Here is an 18,306-nt window from a genome sequence, read left to right as displayed (position 1 = left end):
TAGATTGCCCCCTACAGGTCAATCAACCATAGCTCAGTCTATAACATCTCCTTCCCTCCAAGTGTACAATATTTCTTCATAAATCACAATACCACAATCATGTTACAATATAATTCAAAAAAAAATATATATATAACTTTTTTCAGTCTTTTCTTTTTTTTTTTTTTTTTTTTTTTTTACTTCAGTTCATAATCTTTTAAATGACCAGGCACTTTCCTGGTTCTCTGTGACCGTCTCACAACAGGGCTACAGGATTGTGTCAGTAATTCAGTGGTTATCTCACACCAGGTTGAGCAGACTCCCCAATTACTTCAAGGGGATTAGTCTCACTAGAAATGTCCTCAGTTTCTTTTTTCATCAGTCTCTTTAGCCACTACAGGAGCTGAGTTATCAGAAAAGTCCAAATCAGGATATTTATGGTCCATAACCTCCTCTGAAAGGTTCACAAGCAATTTCTGTCCAGCATGAATTTGATCCACATGTCTTCGGACCACTCTCCCATCACCCAACATCACTTTATAAGAAAGTGGTCCAGTCACCGTCTCAATATGCCCCGGAATCCATTTCGGTCCATAAGTAAAATTCCGAACAAGTACTGGATCTCCAACACCCAAGCTACGTGCATGGGCCTTTTTGGTCATGATGGACTCTTTGCTTTTGTTGTTGTTCCTGAATCTTCCCAGTTAAAATCGGGATGTATAAAGTCCAAAGAACATCGCAATTTCCGTCCATGCAACAGTTCAGCTGGAGAAAGTCCTGTGGTAGTCTGAGGAGTAATCCTGTAACTGAACAACTAACTCGAGCCAATTTAGTTGCCATTGTTCCTTCAGCACATTTTTTTAACATGCCTTTAACAATTTGTACAGCCCGTTCTACTAACCCATTACTGGAAGCATGATAGGGTGCAGAAAGTAACATGTCGTACTCCATTTTTTTGCAGGAACTCTTTTGAATTCAGAACTCACAAAGCAAGTAGCATTATCTGATACAATTAGTTGAGGTAGTCCATGGTTACTGAAGCTAGTACGCAAACATTCAATGGGTTTGCAGCAGATGTAGCGGAGTTCACAGGATACCCATCTATCCATTTTGAATGTGCATCAATCAAGATCAAGAGCATTTTTCCCATGAAGGGTCCTGCATAATCCACATGCAATCTTTGCCATGGTTTTTCTGGCCAATTCCAAGGATGAAGTGGAGCTACAGCAGGAACGTTTCTATGTTCTTGACAGATTCGACAGGTTTTTAACTAACCTTTCCACATCCTGGTCCATCTTGGGCCACCACACATAACTTCGGGCTAAAGCTTTCATCCTAGACACTCCGGGGTGACACTGATGCAGCTGGTTCAGGACTTCTGATCTACCCGCACTGGGAATGATTACGCGAGCCCCCCAAAGCACACAACCATCCTGTACACTTAATTCATCTTTTCTTGATGTGAATGGGTCAAACTCTGCTCCTATTAATTCCTGCAGCAATCCTCGTTGCACCATTTCTCTCACTCTGGATAATACCGGATCTGATTTGTGTCCAACTTCTCATCTGTTCTGCTGTAATCAAGGTTTATGTCTGCATTCTCCAGCATTAGTACTCTTTCCTCCTGCTCAGGGACAGATTCAGGTTGGCAAGGGGTAACCGACTTAGAGCATCTGCATTTGCCTGATCCTTGCCAGGTTTGTAGATAATGTTGTATTCATATGCTCTTAATGTCACAGCCCATCGCTGGATCCTAGGAGATGACATTTGGGGAACAGATTTTAACTCGTTAAACAAAGACAACAAGGGTTTATGATCTGTAACGATGGTAAACTTCCGACCATACAAATACTTATGGAAGCGTTGTAAGCCAAACATTACAGCCAATCCTTCCTTGTCCAACTGCGAATAATTCCGCTCAGCTTGATTCAATGTCCGTGACATAAATCCAATGGGTCTTTCACTGCCATCTGGCATCTTATGAGAAAGAACTGCACCTAAGCCATAAGGAGAAGCATCACATGATAAAGTCACATCCTTCTGGGGGTCATAATTGACCAGAACCTTACTGATTGGAGCATTTTTTTAGACTGAACAAAGGCAGCTTCTTGTTCTCCACCCCAGTGCCATTTTGCATCCTTCCGCAGCATCTTGTGCACTGGGGCTAAAACAGTAGACAAGTTGGGCAAAAATTTGTTATAGTAGTTTAAACAGTCCCAAATAGGCCTTCAACTCAGTCACAGTCTTTGGCGAGGGAGCATTTTGAATAGCAGTCACTTTTTCGGGTACTGGGTGTAGGCCAGTCTCATCGACTTTATGACCCAAGAACATTACCTCTTTTTCCATGAAAGTACATTTACTCCGTTTCAAACGCAGTCCTGCTTCCTGCAACCTTTCCAATACCCTAGCCAGCATTTGGAGATGCTCGCCATCATTGCGACCGGTCACCAAGATGTCATCCAGGAAAACTGCCACATAAGGAAGACCTTGCAGTACTCCCTCAATGGTCCTTTGGAAGATAGCAGGACTAGATGAAACTCCAAAGGGTAACACACGGTAAGTAAACAGCCCCTTATGGGGTATTCACTGTGACATATTTCTTAGACTCTGCATCTAATGCAATCTGATGGTAAGCGTGACTCATATCCAGGTTGGTGAACTTCCTGCCCTCCTGACAAATGTTGCAAACAGATCATCTAATCGAGGAATGGGGTACTGTTCCAACTTTGAAACTTGATTTACTGTTAGCTTGTAATCACCACACAGTCGTACTGTATTATCAGGCTTTAAAACTGGCACTACAGGTGCAGCCCATTCAGAATGTTTAACAGGTTCTATGATGTTTTCTCTTAACAGGCGCTCTATTTCAACTTCTACCTTCGCTTTCATTGCATAAGGGACTGGTCTGGCTTTGAAAAATCTGGGAATGGCTTCTTTGTCGACATAAATCTTTGCTGGTGGACCTTTCAATTCACCCAACTCCTCTTTGAACAATTCTGCATGTTTACTGAGTAAGTCAGGCAAGGTTAAATTTTCAACCCCTTGAATCTTGTGTTTGGTGTTGGATTTTTTGCCCAGTTCCTTGATCCACCCTCTGCCCAATAAATTAGGTCCTGTTCCAGGCACTACCACTACTGGCAATTCCTTCACTGTTCCCTTGTGTCTGACAACCACTTGCGCAGAACCCAACACTGGTAAGGCTTGGCCAGTATAAGTTTTTAACTTCAAAGAACAGGTCTTTAATTCTGGATTTTTATGTTCTTCCCACAATTTGGAAAAATTTGACCCATTCATTACAGTCACACCACAGCCTGTATCCACTTCAAAAGGTATGTTTGAATCATTTACAGCCAATGTGATAGTCAGAGGAGCAACCTTAGGAATCTCTGTCTCCTTCAAACTGTACACTGTAAAAATACCTTCTTCATCAGATTCACTTTTTTCATCTCTGCTGACATAATGTGATCTCTGTCCGCCTCTGGCCGCAACTTGCTTGCGTCTTTCTCCCCCTTGAAAGGTTGTTTCTCTGATGGAACTTTTTGATCTACATACTTTCATTATATGTCCTTGTTTCCCACATTTGTGACATTTCTCTGAAATAAATCTACACTCATTGGCTAAATGTTGCAAATTCCCACATCTGTAACATGCTCTACCTTGACTATCGTGTTTTACTGACATTTTATGCACTCTCATTGAAACAGATGTTTCTGAACTTTGAGCTTGCAAATCCTTTACATCTTTATTGGCTGTTTCCAATGCTTGAGCTATTTTCAACGCCTTCTCAAATGTTAACTCTGATTCTGCCAGCAGTCTACGTTGAATACGGTCATCATTTATTCCACATACCAGTCTATCCCGCAGCATCTCTGTTAATTTTTCTCCATAATTACAGTCATAAGCCAGTTTCCTTAATACTGCCACATACTCAAGAACACTTTCCCCTTCTTCTCTTGATCTTGAATTGAATTTAAACCGTTGGACAATCTCACTGGGTTTTGGATTAAAATGCTCTTTCAATAACTCCACTAATTCTCCAAAAGTCTTTGTTCCTGGTTTCACTGGACTCAATAAATTCCTCAGTAGACTGTATGTTTGACTTCCTACCGTGCTTAACAGTATAGCTTTTTGCTTGGCTGCTTCTGTAATCTCATTTTGCCTCGAAGAAATGTTGCAAGATTTTCACAATACTCTTCCCAAGACTGCGATTGACTATCAAATGGGTGTGACTGTTCCTACCATGTTGGCCATCTTCTTTTCGAAAGCTCCCACTTGTACGGATCCAGCTTTTTCACCTTTTCAAAACTTCCTTTTCATTGCTTTCATCCTCGTCGCCAAAATGTAATAACTTGAGAGAGACAGATCTGGTCAAGATGAGGAAATTTACTCAGGAGGAACCAGCAGCAAACAATACACACCCACATGTCACAGGATCACAGGTGGATTAAATCTACCACTAACATCTTCTTCTTTGCTGTATTTAAACCAAGTCAAACGGCAATAGATTGCCCCCTACAGGTCAATCAACCATAGCTCAGTCTATAACAGTCCTAAATTGACAGGGTCGGTTATGGCAAACAAGAATATTTTTAAGGATGGCCTAATAGTTATTTGAAACTTGTGAAGCTTGTGAACATATTAACAACACAGCTAGTAATGACAGCGTTTCGGTTTTATTGTTGTCATCAATTAATACACTTCTTAATTACAATACATTACATATTTATACATTATTACATTATGTTGTCAATAAATTACCTTTATCAGTAAGTTTTGGCCCACTGCCTGACATCATCTACCCAATTTTCACTTTCACCAGACATTTTCTTTAATGAGCAGGATCCGCTTTCATTGAAATGTCATTAGAGGGCACCGGCAAGTGTCACACCGTCACACTTCGCAGGCACGCAGTAATGGCGGCAGGCAAGATGGCGGCGCCCATAGAGTTTGCGGCGGATTTGTGTATATAACGTTAACAACGAGTAGTGGCCGCTAGATGGCGCAAACAAACAGGTCCCTTCCTAGGGGACGAGAAAATCTCCGCTCAACTTATCACGACAAAATGAACACTATATTTTTTACTCCACAAATCTAAAAACATAAACGTGTCCACAAATCCCTCATTAACAAATACACACAAAAACGTTGATATTCAACATAATGTAATGTCACGGATCACTTGTCCAAATACTATTACAACCTCAAAACGGGTTTGACTGACTAAATCTCACAAATGATGATCTTAAGATGAAAAGACAAAATTAATAAAATCATAGGCATTCATTAACTGTGTTGAAATTAGATGCAGAAGAAAAACAGAACAAAACCAAATCTCTAAATAAATAGTATGGATACACTTATATGATCGTCCAGAATAAAGACGCGTTTCTTTCGCATATATATGAAATATTTTGAATTTATTATCATTTTTTAGATAATCTAGATCTATATATATATCTATATCTATATATATCTATATATATATATATATATATATATATATATATATCTTGTTTTAAACTACCTTTAAATTGTAAAATGTGAACTGCATTGACTCTTCCCCTTCCTGCTGCACTTGCACTGTGTGTAGGCCTACTTTATATTTATTGTATGCATTTTATAGCATTGGCTACAGTATGTTCTTTGTCTAAACTAAAACGAATATAATCAAAAAGTGATAAGATTATAGTCAAAGTAAACAAAATGCAAGGAAAAAAGACAAAATGCAAAGACACAAAATGCAAGGAAATTAAAATTGATTTTTTTTCTAGAGGTACCATTGGTATTTTTGTGCGTACATACATTTGAGATCATTGTTTATAGGATACAGAATGTTAAGATGCCACAGATTACAAAAAAAGCTCTGATTAATGCAATACAGTATATTTAAGCTTTGTGAGATCTTTAATATTATCTCAAGCATGCATTCCCATATCACTGTTGAAGCACAAACCTAGAGAAATACCCTTCATTTACAACCGTTTAAAGGAACAGTTCACAGTATCAGTTTAATTCATGACTCTTTTTTTTTAACTTTAGGACAGTGCTCCTTCTTTCTGCCTACAGTGCTGTCACACAAGACTGAGCTGGACCAGCATCTGCAGTTTAAAATATTGAATTTTATTTATTTATTTTTCTGAAATTGACTGATCATTTCACTTAAAAAAAAAAAAAAAAACCCTGTTTGTCAGCTTGGGTCATGTGGATTACTTTGATATGGATTTTGGTCCATTAAAAATGGTCAACAGCGAGCACCATTCACTTGCATTAGATGGTGAAAAATCCTGTAATGTTTTACTCTAAAACTTTAATTTCTCTTCAGCTGAAGAAAGAAAGACCGATGCACCTTGGATGGCCTTGGGGTGAGTAATTAATCAGGACATTATCATTTTTGTGAGAACTGTTCCTTTAACACATTTCCACGATTCAAACATCATTCTGCGAAACAAAGGATCTTCTGAGATGTGTGAATAAACTCCTTAAAATCAGACTTTATAGTACGACTCTTTTGAAATATGTGCGTTTCACTCCATATTCTCTCGAGTTACTGCGTGTCCTGACCATTTCTAAAAAATCTATCATTTAAATTAAACTCTTTATTACTGCCGTCTGTTTTTCTGTGGAAAGAAATCGTTATGGATCAAAAGATTCATCCTCTACAATAAACTCCTTTCATTCAAATCATAAAATCATTCAAAAAAGAGCTGAGATGATCAGTAATACTGCTGGGATCCTGCTGTGTGCTGTTTATCCTAATGCTTGAGAAATCAACTTGTTTTTGGTAACTGCTGGTGTAGCACTGTTATTTGGGTAGTTTAGCATTAGGTATTCAGGCCTGGAGGCCGAGAGAGCGGGCTGTGTTCAGCACATCGTCACGCGTCAGATAACATCCGCACAGCTGCCGCAGGCCGGTGAATGACTCTCTGCCATGCAGAACGCGCCAGATTTATCGATGAACAGAACCCTTGGAGGAAACAACAGCAGTATGTTAACATGCACTGATTTTTAGCAGCATGAATAAATCCAATCTGATTCTGAAAGTTCTGTTTAGATGCACCTTAAATTATGCATTACATCTATTCTGAACAAAACTGTAGACAACTGCGTTCATTAATGGAGAAAGCCACTGCGAGAAAGTCACAGAAGCCACCATTTTTGCTTTGATGACATATCATAAAAACATTTAGGCTTTTTTAGCAAATATGTACAGTACAGGTCAAAAGTTTGGAAACATTACTATTTTTAATGTTTTTGAAAGAAGTCTCTTCTGCTCATCAAGCCTGCATTTATTTGATCAAAAATACAGAAAAAACAGTAATATTGTGAATATTATTACAACTTTAAAATAATAGTTTTTTATTTGAATATACTTTAAAAAAATAATTTATTCCTGTGATGCAAAGCTGAATTTTCAGCATCATTACTCCAGCCTTCAGTGTCACATGTAACATCCAGTCTATCACATGATCATTTAGAAATCATTCTAATATTCTGATTTATTATGAGTGTTGGAAACAGTTCTGCTGTCTAATATATTTGATGGATAAAAGGTTAAAAAGAACTGCATTTATTCAAAATAAAAAAAATTATAATAATATATATTCTAATAATATATTTTCTTTACTATCACTTTTTATCAATTTAACACATCCTTGCTGAATAAAAGTATTGATTTTATTTTTTAAAAAAAAGAAAGAAAAAAAAATTACTAACCCAAATTAATGGCCAGTAGTGTATATTGTTATTACAAAATATTTATATTTTAAAAACATAGCTTCTTTTTTTTTTTTTTTTTTTTTTTTTTTTTTATTCATCAAAGTATCCTAAAAAAGTTTCACATGTTCTGAAAAAATATTAAGCAGCAGAACTGTTTCCAGCTTTGATAATGAATCATCATATTAGAATGATTTCTAAAGGATCATGTGATAATGATCCTAAAAATTCAGCTTTGCACTATTCAGAAATAAATGATAATTTAAAGTATAATACATTTAAAAACAATTATTTTAAATTGTAATAATATATCACAATATTACATTTTTTTCTGTATTTTTGATCAAATAAATGCAGGCTTGATGAGCAGAAGAAACTTATTTCAAAAACATTAAAAATAGTAATGTTTCCAAACTTTTGACCTGTACTGTATGTAATACTACAGGGCACTGTGCACGTGCAGACGCAGTTTTTTTTAAAATGCCCCTGCAGTATGTAACACAGCTCAAAGTGAATGAAAACATCCTGCAAAGTCTTAAATCTGAAAGTGCACCGTGTGTAAAGTTATTGTATCTCAAAAGAAACAGTCGACTCTGAATCATTGAAACGAGTCGTTTTTTTAAAACGAATCCCAAGACCTTTCACGATGATGTCAACATAAAACATTAGCATATTGCCCGCCCACTCGTTGGTCGTTTTGCATTGGACTGAATGAAAATGCAAATTCATTCTTTGCCACTAGGTGCCGCTGTTGGAGCGGTTAAAAATAGCAGTTTCCCCTGTAATGCTGTACAGAAAACAGCACTGCGCTCACAAACGCTGCTTTATTATGAAATGAAAATGAAATTGGTTTGGAAAAATTAATCGTTGAGCAAATTGTTTGGCAATCATTGAGCAAATAAGGTAAAAATAAAAGCATATTATAAGACAATGAAAGTGTTTTTTGACCTTGCATGCATGTCAACCTGCTGTTGGAGACTCGAACCAAAATATAAACCTTTCGTAACCCATAATAGGGTCATTATGTTATATAAGAAATTTATGTCTATTAAGAAGTTGTTTTTTTTTTTTTTTTTTTTGCATTGGGAATTTTTATGACACTGTAAAGCTTGACATATGAAATAATAGCTGAAATATATTAGTTTTTGAAAGTACAGGGCCAAGCACATTTTCCATTTAAATTTTCAAAACTGAAATGCAAATACATTACAATTCTACTTTAAGCATGTACTTTGCAATGTGTTTATCTCTCATAATATCAAATGCAAAAAAAGGCATGCTTTTAGATCATTTTCGTAGAGATGTCCTGCATACCTTCCCAGGTTTGAGTTTGACCCACAGCTCATTGTCTGGTCTCCTGAGTTCAGCGGAGAGCTGCCTGTGAGCCGTGTACCAGCGCCGCACCACATCATGAGGGACTGTGTTAATAACAGAACGGTCATAGTTATTATACCTGCAAAACAAGAAAACACAACTCAAACAAAACTGGTGCAAAAACGACTTGGGTTATAATGGGTATAGATGCAAAGATAAAGGTCTCTTACCGAATCATGTAAACCTCGTTGTTCCACGGATAGACGTTGATCACGGGGCCGATGCCGATCATGTGGTTGCGATGCTCACTCAGGTTCTCCACATACTCGTGTTTGATGGGCACATGTGAAAGCAGCTCAAAGTTCTCGGGCGTTCGCTGAAGGACCGCGTCAGCGGCGTGGAAACCGTCCACCAGCAGAGTTCTGCCCCCCGTTCCTTCATGTCTCAGACAGTGAAACACCTGGATGCTGATGGAGCGAAACACGGCATTAAAAGCAGCACTGAAGAATGTGGAGCATATTAATCATCATTACACTGTTCATGAAAGTTTATGTTACTCTTGAGCTTTACCTCTGCTCAAACTAAATCTGACACAGTTTTGCTTTACATCCACCATTAATACAAATGTTTTTGCTAAGCTTCTGCAAACCATTATGCAGTTTGTTTTTTATTTCTACTTTTTAATGCAATAACTAAATCGCTGATATCAACAATAAATAATTGTGTATTTTATAATCATAATAATACTATAGTGCTACAAGTCTAATATTTCCTGTAACATTTCACTGAGTAGCTGTTACAATTCGAATAATTTATGGAAAACAAAACATTAAGATAAATGTTAAGTTAATAATAAATACTGTAGTGTTGGGTTTTCGACTTTAGAGGCTGGCATTTACTTATGAGTAGAAAGTGTGGCCATCAGTAAAAAAATAAATACATAAAAATCAGTCGAATGTCTTAACTTGTAATCTAAGGTTACTCCAGTGGTCAGCAGATGTTTTAAGCTCTTATAATAGAATAGAGAGAATGTGAATTCTGCCGTTTACCCGCAGGGTTCTTGAAAGTATGAGGTATCTGTGTGGCGGTCCAGTGCCAGCTTTGTGTAGGCTGTATCTCCACGAGAGAAATCTGAAGTGAAGTTCCACATCCGCCCATACATGGTCTCCCTGGAAACAAAGAATTGCTCAGCATAAGTCATCTTAATTAGGATAAACTATTATCGTGACCTTCATTTTTTAAATCAATCGTCAAAATCTCTGGATCTTCTCAAAATCTCGGTTCTTCTTCCTAGAGCTGCGCGATATAATGAAACTCAAAATATCGACATGTATCACGGTATGCATATCACATGGGCTTAACACAATGATTGAGATAATGATTTTAATACTTCAAAACGTTTATGGTGATGCAGATAGCAGACAATAAACTGGGTACAAGGCGTGTGTGTGTGTGCTTATGTACTGTACATACCATGCATTTTTCACTACACTCGCACACACAGATCTGAGATCGCTCTTTGCAAAAAGTTACATTCAGAAGCTCATAAACTTGTTGTCAGCGCTGCCACATGACTTTTATTAATCGATACTGGATCGCTACTTTTTAGCTACTTTTTACTAACTAAACTCAGCTTCATATTTTTGTAGAGACTGACACAAAATGCAGACTATTTACACCTCTCTCTCGCTCTCTCTCTCTCAAAATGCCCATATAGTAGTTTGCATCACTGGACATGGCTGCCGGTCATTTAACATTTCTATCGTAAAACGTATTGTTAAAAGTTAACGAATATTAAATTATTTGTAGCTTCATCTTACCTCGCTCTCTTTAATGTTAAACTGACGCTTCGCGCTCTGCTTCTGTCAACAGTAAACCCCGCCTACTTTGATTTGATTGGCCATCTCAGTCATGTTGACATTGACGAGCGCTGTTAGACCGCTGAGGCTTTGATCTGAAGCGCCTGGTATGTGCAGCGGTCGCGCTCATCCGTAGACTAGCACAAGTTCATTTTCTCACACTTTAATAGTGTTTATATCTCCTAACAGGCTGTGTGACTATGAGAAGTTATTACCTCAAAATGTACGTCAGTATTTAGTTTTTTCCTACTGCTCGCATGCCAGCGATTATCCTTCTGCGTGCCACTGGTGGCAAGCGTGCAAACTCCTGATCTATTCCATTAAATCAACTATCAAAACAAGTCTGCAGGATATTTGTGCACACTAGCCCTGACCTGATGAGGCTCACTCTTTGGGTCGCTGTTTCAGTAGCTTCCAGGGTTGGTGGGACGCCTTCCACAAAGGCAATTCCATAAAGCAGGAAGTTGTTGAGGAAGTTCTTCAGCTCCTCATCGCAGCTCATGAACTTGTCCCAACTGGCAGAAGGCACCTTAGCGCTGGAGTAGATATCTGCGCTCCACAGGATACGAGGTTGCATCGCACTTCTCTTCTGGCCCTCGTAGCTGTTTTGGGCCAGCCATGTCAGGTTGTACCGCGTGATGTGACCATCTGGCCCTGGAGGAAATGACATCAGTAGGATGATCAATGAGTTAACATTTCATCAGTTTTTCTCTACTGAGTGCTTGTTTGTTTGTGCTTTAGCACTGAAACTGCATATACGCCCTGCTTCAAGTTTCTTGCTTGTTTGTTTTTTCCCTTTTTTTCCCCCTCCGCCCTTTTTTTGTATATTATTATTATTATTATTAATGGTTGATTATGTTAATAATTACTAATTATCATTTATATTGTTGTTTTTATTGTTCATATTATCATTCATTGATTTTGTATATATTTTATAAATCTATTTTATTTTATTTTACTTTTTTGTAAAATTTAAAATTCTAATAAAAACACTATAAAATAATTTTTTATCAGTGTGAGATGTTAATATTTTAGTGATGAGTCTATCGAGTATTGATGGTTCTGTACAATTTGAGCTCAATCGACAAAAATGAATTTGTACTTTTTCATGGCTTACAGTGAGGCACTTACAGTAGAAGTGAATGGGAACAAAATGTGCTCGGTTTCAATAGTGTAGCCAACACCATAAATGTGTGAAAAAATTGCTTATAACTAGTTACATCCACTTTTACAACTTCATTGCCCCTGTAACACAAGAATATAAACCCTGAAACACTAAAGGAGCTAAAAATGCTGATTTAAACAGCAAAAATAGAGGATTTAATATTAAGTTTAACTTCCAGTGAATCTGACTCAAAAAGTTAAATTAACGTCAGTCTTTAAAGATGGATTTAAAGAGTTTTGGGACTGCAAAATACAGCAATGTTACAAAATAACCATTATCCTTACAATTAAATCATTATCCTTAGAGTTTGTACACTGTCTTACTAACATAATGACAACTGAATCATTTAATTTATTATATCCCTCATAGTAGATCATATTTATCATAAGTATGTTGATTGTATTGCCAGATGAGGCTGAGTAAAGTATGGTTCCTCTCATTCTTTTTTTTTCATCAATCTAACCATTAGACAGGTTTTTTCTTGCCACCGTCACCTTTGGCTTTCTTACTAGGAGCTTAAAAGAGATTTCATCCAAAACTCATGTTTTTTTAAACCTGTATGACTTCTTTCTTCTGCAGAATACAAAAGAAGGAATATTATATTGAAGAATGTGGGAAACCAATTGTACGGACAAAAACCAGAGACATTTCCCAACATATGTTACACAACGCCATGAGGATCATTTTGAGGTGAACAGCAGAGGTGGGAGTGTGTGTTTTCTAGATTTCTTCAAATGAACAATATTTACATCATTTTAATTTGTAATATTAAAAAAAAAACTTTTAAATACACTTTGCATTAGTTTATAGAACTGACAGCTTATAATATATATTATGAAACACTTGACAGATTCAGACTGGATTAAAATCTCAAAGCACACAAACTTCTACAGCATCCTCTGGGAAAACTAGTCCTGTCCAAACAGGGCTTTAAAGGGGTCATATGATGCTGCTAAAAAGATCAATATTTTGTGTATTTGGATGTGTTTGTGTGGTTTAAGGTGAAAAAAAACACATTATTTTCCATATAATGTACATTATAGTTTCTCCTCTATGCCCCGCTTCTGAAACGCACCGATTTTTACAAAGCTCATCGTTCTGAGAAGCAAGGTGTGCTCTGATTGGCCAGCTATCCAGTGCGTTGTGATTGGCTGAATGCCTCAAGCGTGTGACGGAAATGTTACGCCCCTTAACATACTGTGATGCGGTCTCCCAGCAGGATGAGACTCAGTCCAGCTGCTCTGAATAACTGAATAAGTAACTGAATAACTCGGGATATTGGTTTATTTTGCATCAGAGGGAGGGTAAGGCATGTTTATAAACCGAATAACTTGTGCGTACTGGAGACGCGAACCATTTCAAATGATTCAGATAGATTTGGTGAACTGGTTCAACCGTTTCACTAAGAAGATCCGGTTAAATAGAACGATTCGTTCGTGATCCCGACATCACTAGACAAGACAAACCAATAAAACCTATTACAAACGAGACTGATTACTGATTATAATGACTTATACTGTCTTTTTACACGTTGCATTGGGTATTGCGCTGCGTAAACATAAAACCATGTCTGCATTTGTGATCTGAGAAACAACAAACCTACTACACTGCTCAAAACTCACATTTGAATCATCATTGGCAAATTATTTAAATATAAAAAACGTACTTACAGGCTGTGAGTCAGAAGCGCCAGACTGTCCTTGTAAAGTTTGAACTGCCCAACTTTACAGAAACAGTCATTGTGCCAAAGACGCATTACAGGCTACTGGTTCAGGAAACAGTCCGCATCCTCTATAAAATTTTCAGCACACATCTGAATATTTGGGTTGAACTGTTCTGGAACAGTGTTGAAATACAACTTAGCCACTGATTTCTATTCATGTCCTTTTTTGGAGGGCCAAACAAAGTTTCACGTCAATGAAACACACAGCAACTCCACAACATGGCAGCTGCGGTAACAGAGAGAATAAATGTTACGCCTTCTTTCTTTGTGTGAACATTTGGGCGGCGTTATGAAAATCTTCCCACATAGTGATGTAGAGATATGGGGCGTGATAGAACGAGGCGTTTTAGGGGGGTGTGGTTGACCCTTAACTTTTATAAAGAATATCTCTTTGGATTTGCGACTTTAGTCTTTGCAACTTTACAGATCTTTTTTATGCACCAAGAGCTTGTAACACTCCAAAGAGAAAGGAAAAATTGAAATCGCATCATATGACCCCTTTAAAAAAGGGGAACTGCAGGGCACTTACCTCTTCACACCAAATATTTCACCAGTCGACTGACACAATCGTGGGTCAAAGTAACACAGACACAAAGTCATGAGAAAGTGAGGAATGCTGTTACTATGTAACTAACTGTAAAAATAAAGTAATGCTGTCTGTAAAGTGAATCTTACAGATGAGTTTCGTAAGAGTCAAAGGTTTGTCTGTCTTTCTCCCAGAGTCTTATCTTTACTTAGGAAAGAGATATCCATCTTTGTTTTGGAAGAGTGTTTAACTTATCTTAGGACCACAATCTCTGAGGAGAGAAACACGAAGACAGTGAAAGTCGGATTGTCTTTCAATCCCAACATTAAGCAATCCTGCAGAACACCGTGAACATTTTGTCAATGTGACACGTTTAATGATTTTGTGTTGTTTCCCATACAAATCAATTTTGAAAGGATGTTTATCAGGAAATGAGGAACGGGGAATAAATAAAGGTGTGAAAAAAAATCACTTGAACGCCAATCTCATCCTAAAAGGGTTGGTTCACCGAAAAATTAAAAAATTGCCGGTGCATATAAATTCAAAGGCTGTGCATTTGCCAGCTGCATATGTTAACTGCAAAAAAGTAACCATTATATTTCAAAGAAAGAACAAATTTACTCAACTAAACACAGCCAAGTTTATAATGCTTAATTTTTTTTCTGATTACATATGCAGCCAACAATCTCTGAAGGGTGTGGCCTTTGAAAATGAGACACAGATGTTGTCATTAATTTGAAACATCGTCCTTACTGTTTTTAACAGCAGCTCATAGTGCTCAAGTCTGTCAAGCTGCAAAAAAAGACAGCAACAAATGGGACTAATCCATATTTGTCAGTGAAGACATAGAGTGAACTGGATTAAGCCTTACATGTGAGGAAGAGGTTGTTTTCATCCAGTCTGCTCTTGAAAGGCCTGATGTTCAGATCAATGCTGGCATTGTCCAGGTTCCGCTGGTGTGTTTTTGAGTTGTAGCATGAAGGTGAGCGGCAGTGATCTCGCAGCCACACGTAGTCAAAGTGCATTACAAGACCCCCATAGTTGAGCTCTGTAGAAATATAGTAATTAATTACACTTGTTGTTTACAACCATTCATTTTTTAAACTACTGTTTATTATGGAATGGAATAAATGATGTTCATGAATAAGTTCTATAATGATGCACATATATCAGTGTAAATAATGTGGATATAGTAGTGATAGCATTTTAGTGAATAGTGAATAAATATAGTGTAAAATAAAATAATCAAAAAATAAATGTAAATATATTTGTTTGTATCTTGTTTGCGATTATGAAATTGTATTCAAGCCTAATCAGCCATTAAATTAAAAAAAATAAATAAATAAATAAAATAATGATTTTTAATCTAAAAAGCATTATTTTAGCATCACTGAGATACTTTTATAATTTTTTATTTAATTTTTATATTTTATGCTTAAGTCTTAAGTTTAAGCTATTTTGTTTTTAACACTTTTATTAGTTTTCATTCTTTTTTAAAATGTCTTTTATTTTAGTACATCATGTTAAACTGAATGAAAATAACAGTTTTAGTTAACTAGAATATCTATGTATAACTATTTGGTTGAGAATGAGATACAAAATGATCCTTGGCAGGTCCACAAATTTCAAAACCCTTATAATAATAACACAATATTAAGCTATTTTGAAAGCAGCAGTCTGGGAATGCGATGTCTCTCACCCAGGCAGTCAGGCAGAAGCTGATAGTTGCATGAAGATGAATGGGTCGCAGTGTGCTGTAATCTCTTGCTCTGAGAACTGGCTCCCAAACCTTGTTCCAAGTGCACATGTCCACTCAGTCTGGTCAGCATCCTTATCAATGCCATGGTGACCTGCAAAGAGAGAAACCCCGTGCACATAACGCACTTATCACCAACAAATGCAGCCGAATGCCCTCATACATATAATCTATTCTAGATAACAATAGCTACAGGTTGTAACAATGTAATATATTGTATCAAAGTCTGCATGCAGCGCAACGAGACTCACATGCGAGAAGGATCCCGGAACTTCAAGCTCCTGTGGGCGATTTTGAACAAGTGTGAAACCTCGGTGAACTTCAATTCGTGTCCTGTTTCTTAAAGAGCTGACATATAAAGTCGCTAAACATTAATCATTGAACTTGAGCTTCATCCCCGCCATTGTGTCACGTGGGTGTCCCACGCAAGCGCTCAACATCTACTATGTTGAACACTCACTTAATATTCATCGATCCACAGCGCTGTGCCATTGGAGGTGTACCGAGCAAACGTAAGCAATCACGTAATTAATATTAACAAGCCTTTCACCCGGAAGGTTAGCACGCAACGTCACTTCGGATTGTATTCATATTAATAAGCCAAGCCTTTACCATAGTAGGATTTCATTTTTTAGGGGTTTGTGTTCAATATAAAAATATGTACGCATATTATTACATTTATTTACCAGCTTATTAAACGCTATTTACTTTACACCATCGTCATTAATTTTTTATTTCTTTATTTTTTTAAAATAAATAATTAAAACTGTATTTATTTTTTAATATTAACATTTTATACATTTTCATATCACTTCAAAAATAATAATACAGTAATAATCATCCATAAACTAAATGTAATTAAAAAGCCACTTTCATATTTCTTCCTCAACTTACAACTTACTAGTATGTTTTTCTAGACCTAAGCGCTTCATTTGATACCATTGACCACAACATTTTTCTTGAACGGGTAGAATATATGGTAGGTGTCAAGGGCACTGCACTAAAGTGGTTTGCTTCCTACCCCGAAAAGAGGACTCTTTTTTCTGTAAATTTAGGAACACTACCTTGTTCCTCGTCAACTGTGCCCTGGTTTTGTTTGGTGTACCCCAGGGATCTATTTTGGGACCTTTATTGTGTTTTCCCTTTATATGCTGGTGCCCTTGGCCCCTCATTTTTTCAGAAGTACAACATTTCATATCACGGTTATGCAGATGATTCTCAGCTTTACCTTCCCAGTAAGGCTTGACACCACTGCTTCATTTGATGTGTTATTGGAATGTGTAGAAGATATCAAGAGGTGGATGACAAATCATTTTCTGCAGCTAAATGAGGATAAAAGATTCCTCTCCTGCTCTGAAAGCCCAGTTAGCTCCTCTCTCAACAAATGTATGTAAACAAATCAAAAACCTTGGAGTGGTCTTTGACTCTTCACTATTTTTTGATTAACAAATTAGTGTGGTTATTAGAGGAAGCTTTTTCCATTTAAGATCTATTGCAATGTTGAAGAATCTTCTTTCAAGCACAAGATTTAGAAATTGCAATTCATGCATTTGTAACATCACAATTGGACTATTGCAACTCTCTCTATTTGTGGTCTTCCCCGATCTCGATTACAAATTGTTCAAAATGCTGCTGCAAGACTTTTATCTGGGTCTAGAAAGAGGGATCATATTTCTCCTGTTTTGGCATCCCTTCACTGGCTTCCCATTAATTTTCAAGTTGATTTTAAGATCCTTATGTTTGTTTATAAGGCGTTGTCTGGCTGTGCACCAAAGTATATTTGTGATCTTATTGTGCCATATTGTCTTGCTAGGGTACTTAGATCTTCAAATCATTTGTTTTTAAATGTGTCACGAAGTCGCCACAAATTAAAGGGTGATTAGGCCTTTTCTGTGGCTGGGCCCAAGCTTTGGAATGCTCTCCCTTATCATGTGAGGTCTGCTCCTTCATTGGATATTTTTAAATCTACTCTGAAAACACATTTTTTATTCTTTAGCTTTTGGAAATTTGTAATTGTTGTTCTTTTTTCTTTTTACTGTTGTGCACTATGTACAGCACTTTGGATCAATTTTTATTGTGTTAAATGTGCTTTATAAATAAAGGTTGTTGTTGTTGTTTTTGTTGTTGTTGTAACTTGTTAAGTACACTTGCTCATTAAATACTAATACTTTCACAGTTTTCGGTAGATAGTACACTAGAAAGTACTAGGTCTTAATGACAATAAAAATTTGTTAAATATTTAGAATAAAATATCCCGAACTCAACTGCTGG

At 36.9% G+C, this 18,306-nt stretch overlaps 1 protein-coding gene across 1 annotated transcript; it reads right to left on the bottom strand.

The window, feature by feature from the left end:
* Positions 1-5,750: 5,750 nt before the first annotated feature.
* On the bottom strand, positions 5,751-16,424 carry LOC122134712 (trimethyllysine dioxygenase, mitochondrial-like). Its single transcript, XM_042711345.1, has 8 exons — positions 16,287-16,424; positions 15,979-16,129; positions 15,151-15,327; positions 11,240-11,519; positions 10,056-10,175; positions 9,237-9,473; positions 9,007-9,145; positions 5,751-6,942 (listed from the first exon to the last, which is right to left on the bottom strand). The coding sequence occupies exons 2-8, from the start codon at positions 16,121-16,123 to the stop codon at positions 6,859-6,861; spliced, it is 1,182 nt and encodes a 393-aa protein (XP_042567279.1). The 5' UTR covers positions 16,124-16,129; positions 16,287-16,424; the 3' UTR covers positions 5,751-6,858.
* Positions 16,425-18,306: the final 1,882 nt, after the last annotated feature.

This window comes from Cyprinus carpio, chromosome A21 (assembly GCF_018340385.1).
Source record: "Cyprinus carpio isolate SPL01 chromosome A21, ASM1834038v1, whole genome shotgun sequence".
Taxonomy (NCBI): domain Eukaryota; kingdom Metazoa; phylum Chordata; class Actinopteri; order Cypriniformes; family Cyprinidae; genus Cyprinus; species Cyprinus carpio.
The sequence above is the reverse complement of the archived record's forward strand: the minus strand, read 5'-3'. Positions and strand labels throughout refer to the sequence as shown.

What these genes read in the sequence shown, in the direction of transcription:
- LOC122134712 (XM_042711345.1), bottom strand. Translation starts at nt 16,123, where the DNA reads ATGGCATTGATAAGGATGCTGACCAGACTGAGTGGACATGTGCACTTG. An exon ending in TACTTTCAAGAACCCTGCGG is followed by an intron (nt 9,474 to 10,055) that starts GTAAACGGCAGA and finishes TCGCTCCATCAG; the next exon opens with CATCCAGGTGTTTCACTGTC. An exon ending in TCAAACTCAAACCTGGGAAG is followed by an intron (nt 6,943 to 9,006) that starts GTATGCAGGACA and finishes TTTCCTCCAAGG; the next exon opens with GTTCTGTTCATCGATAAATC.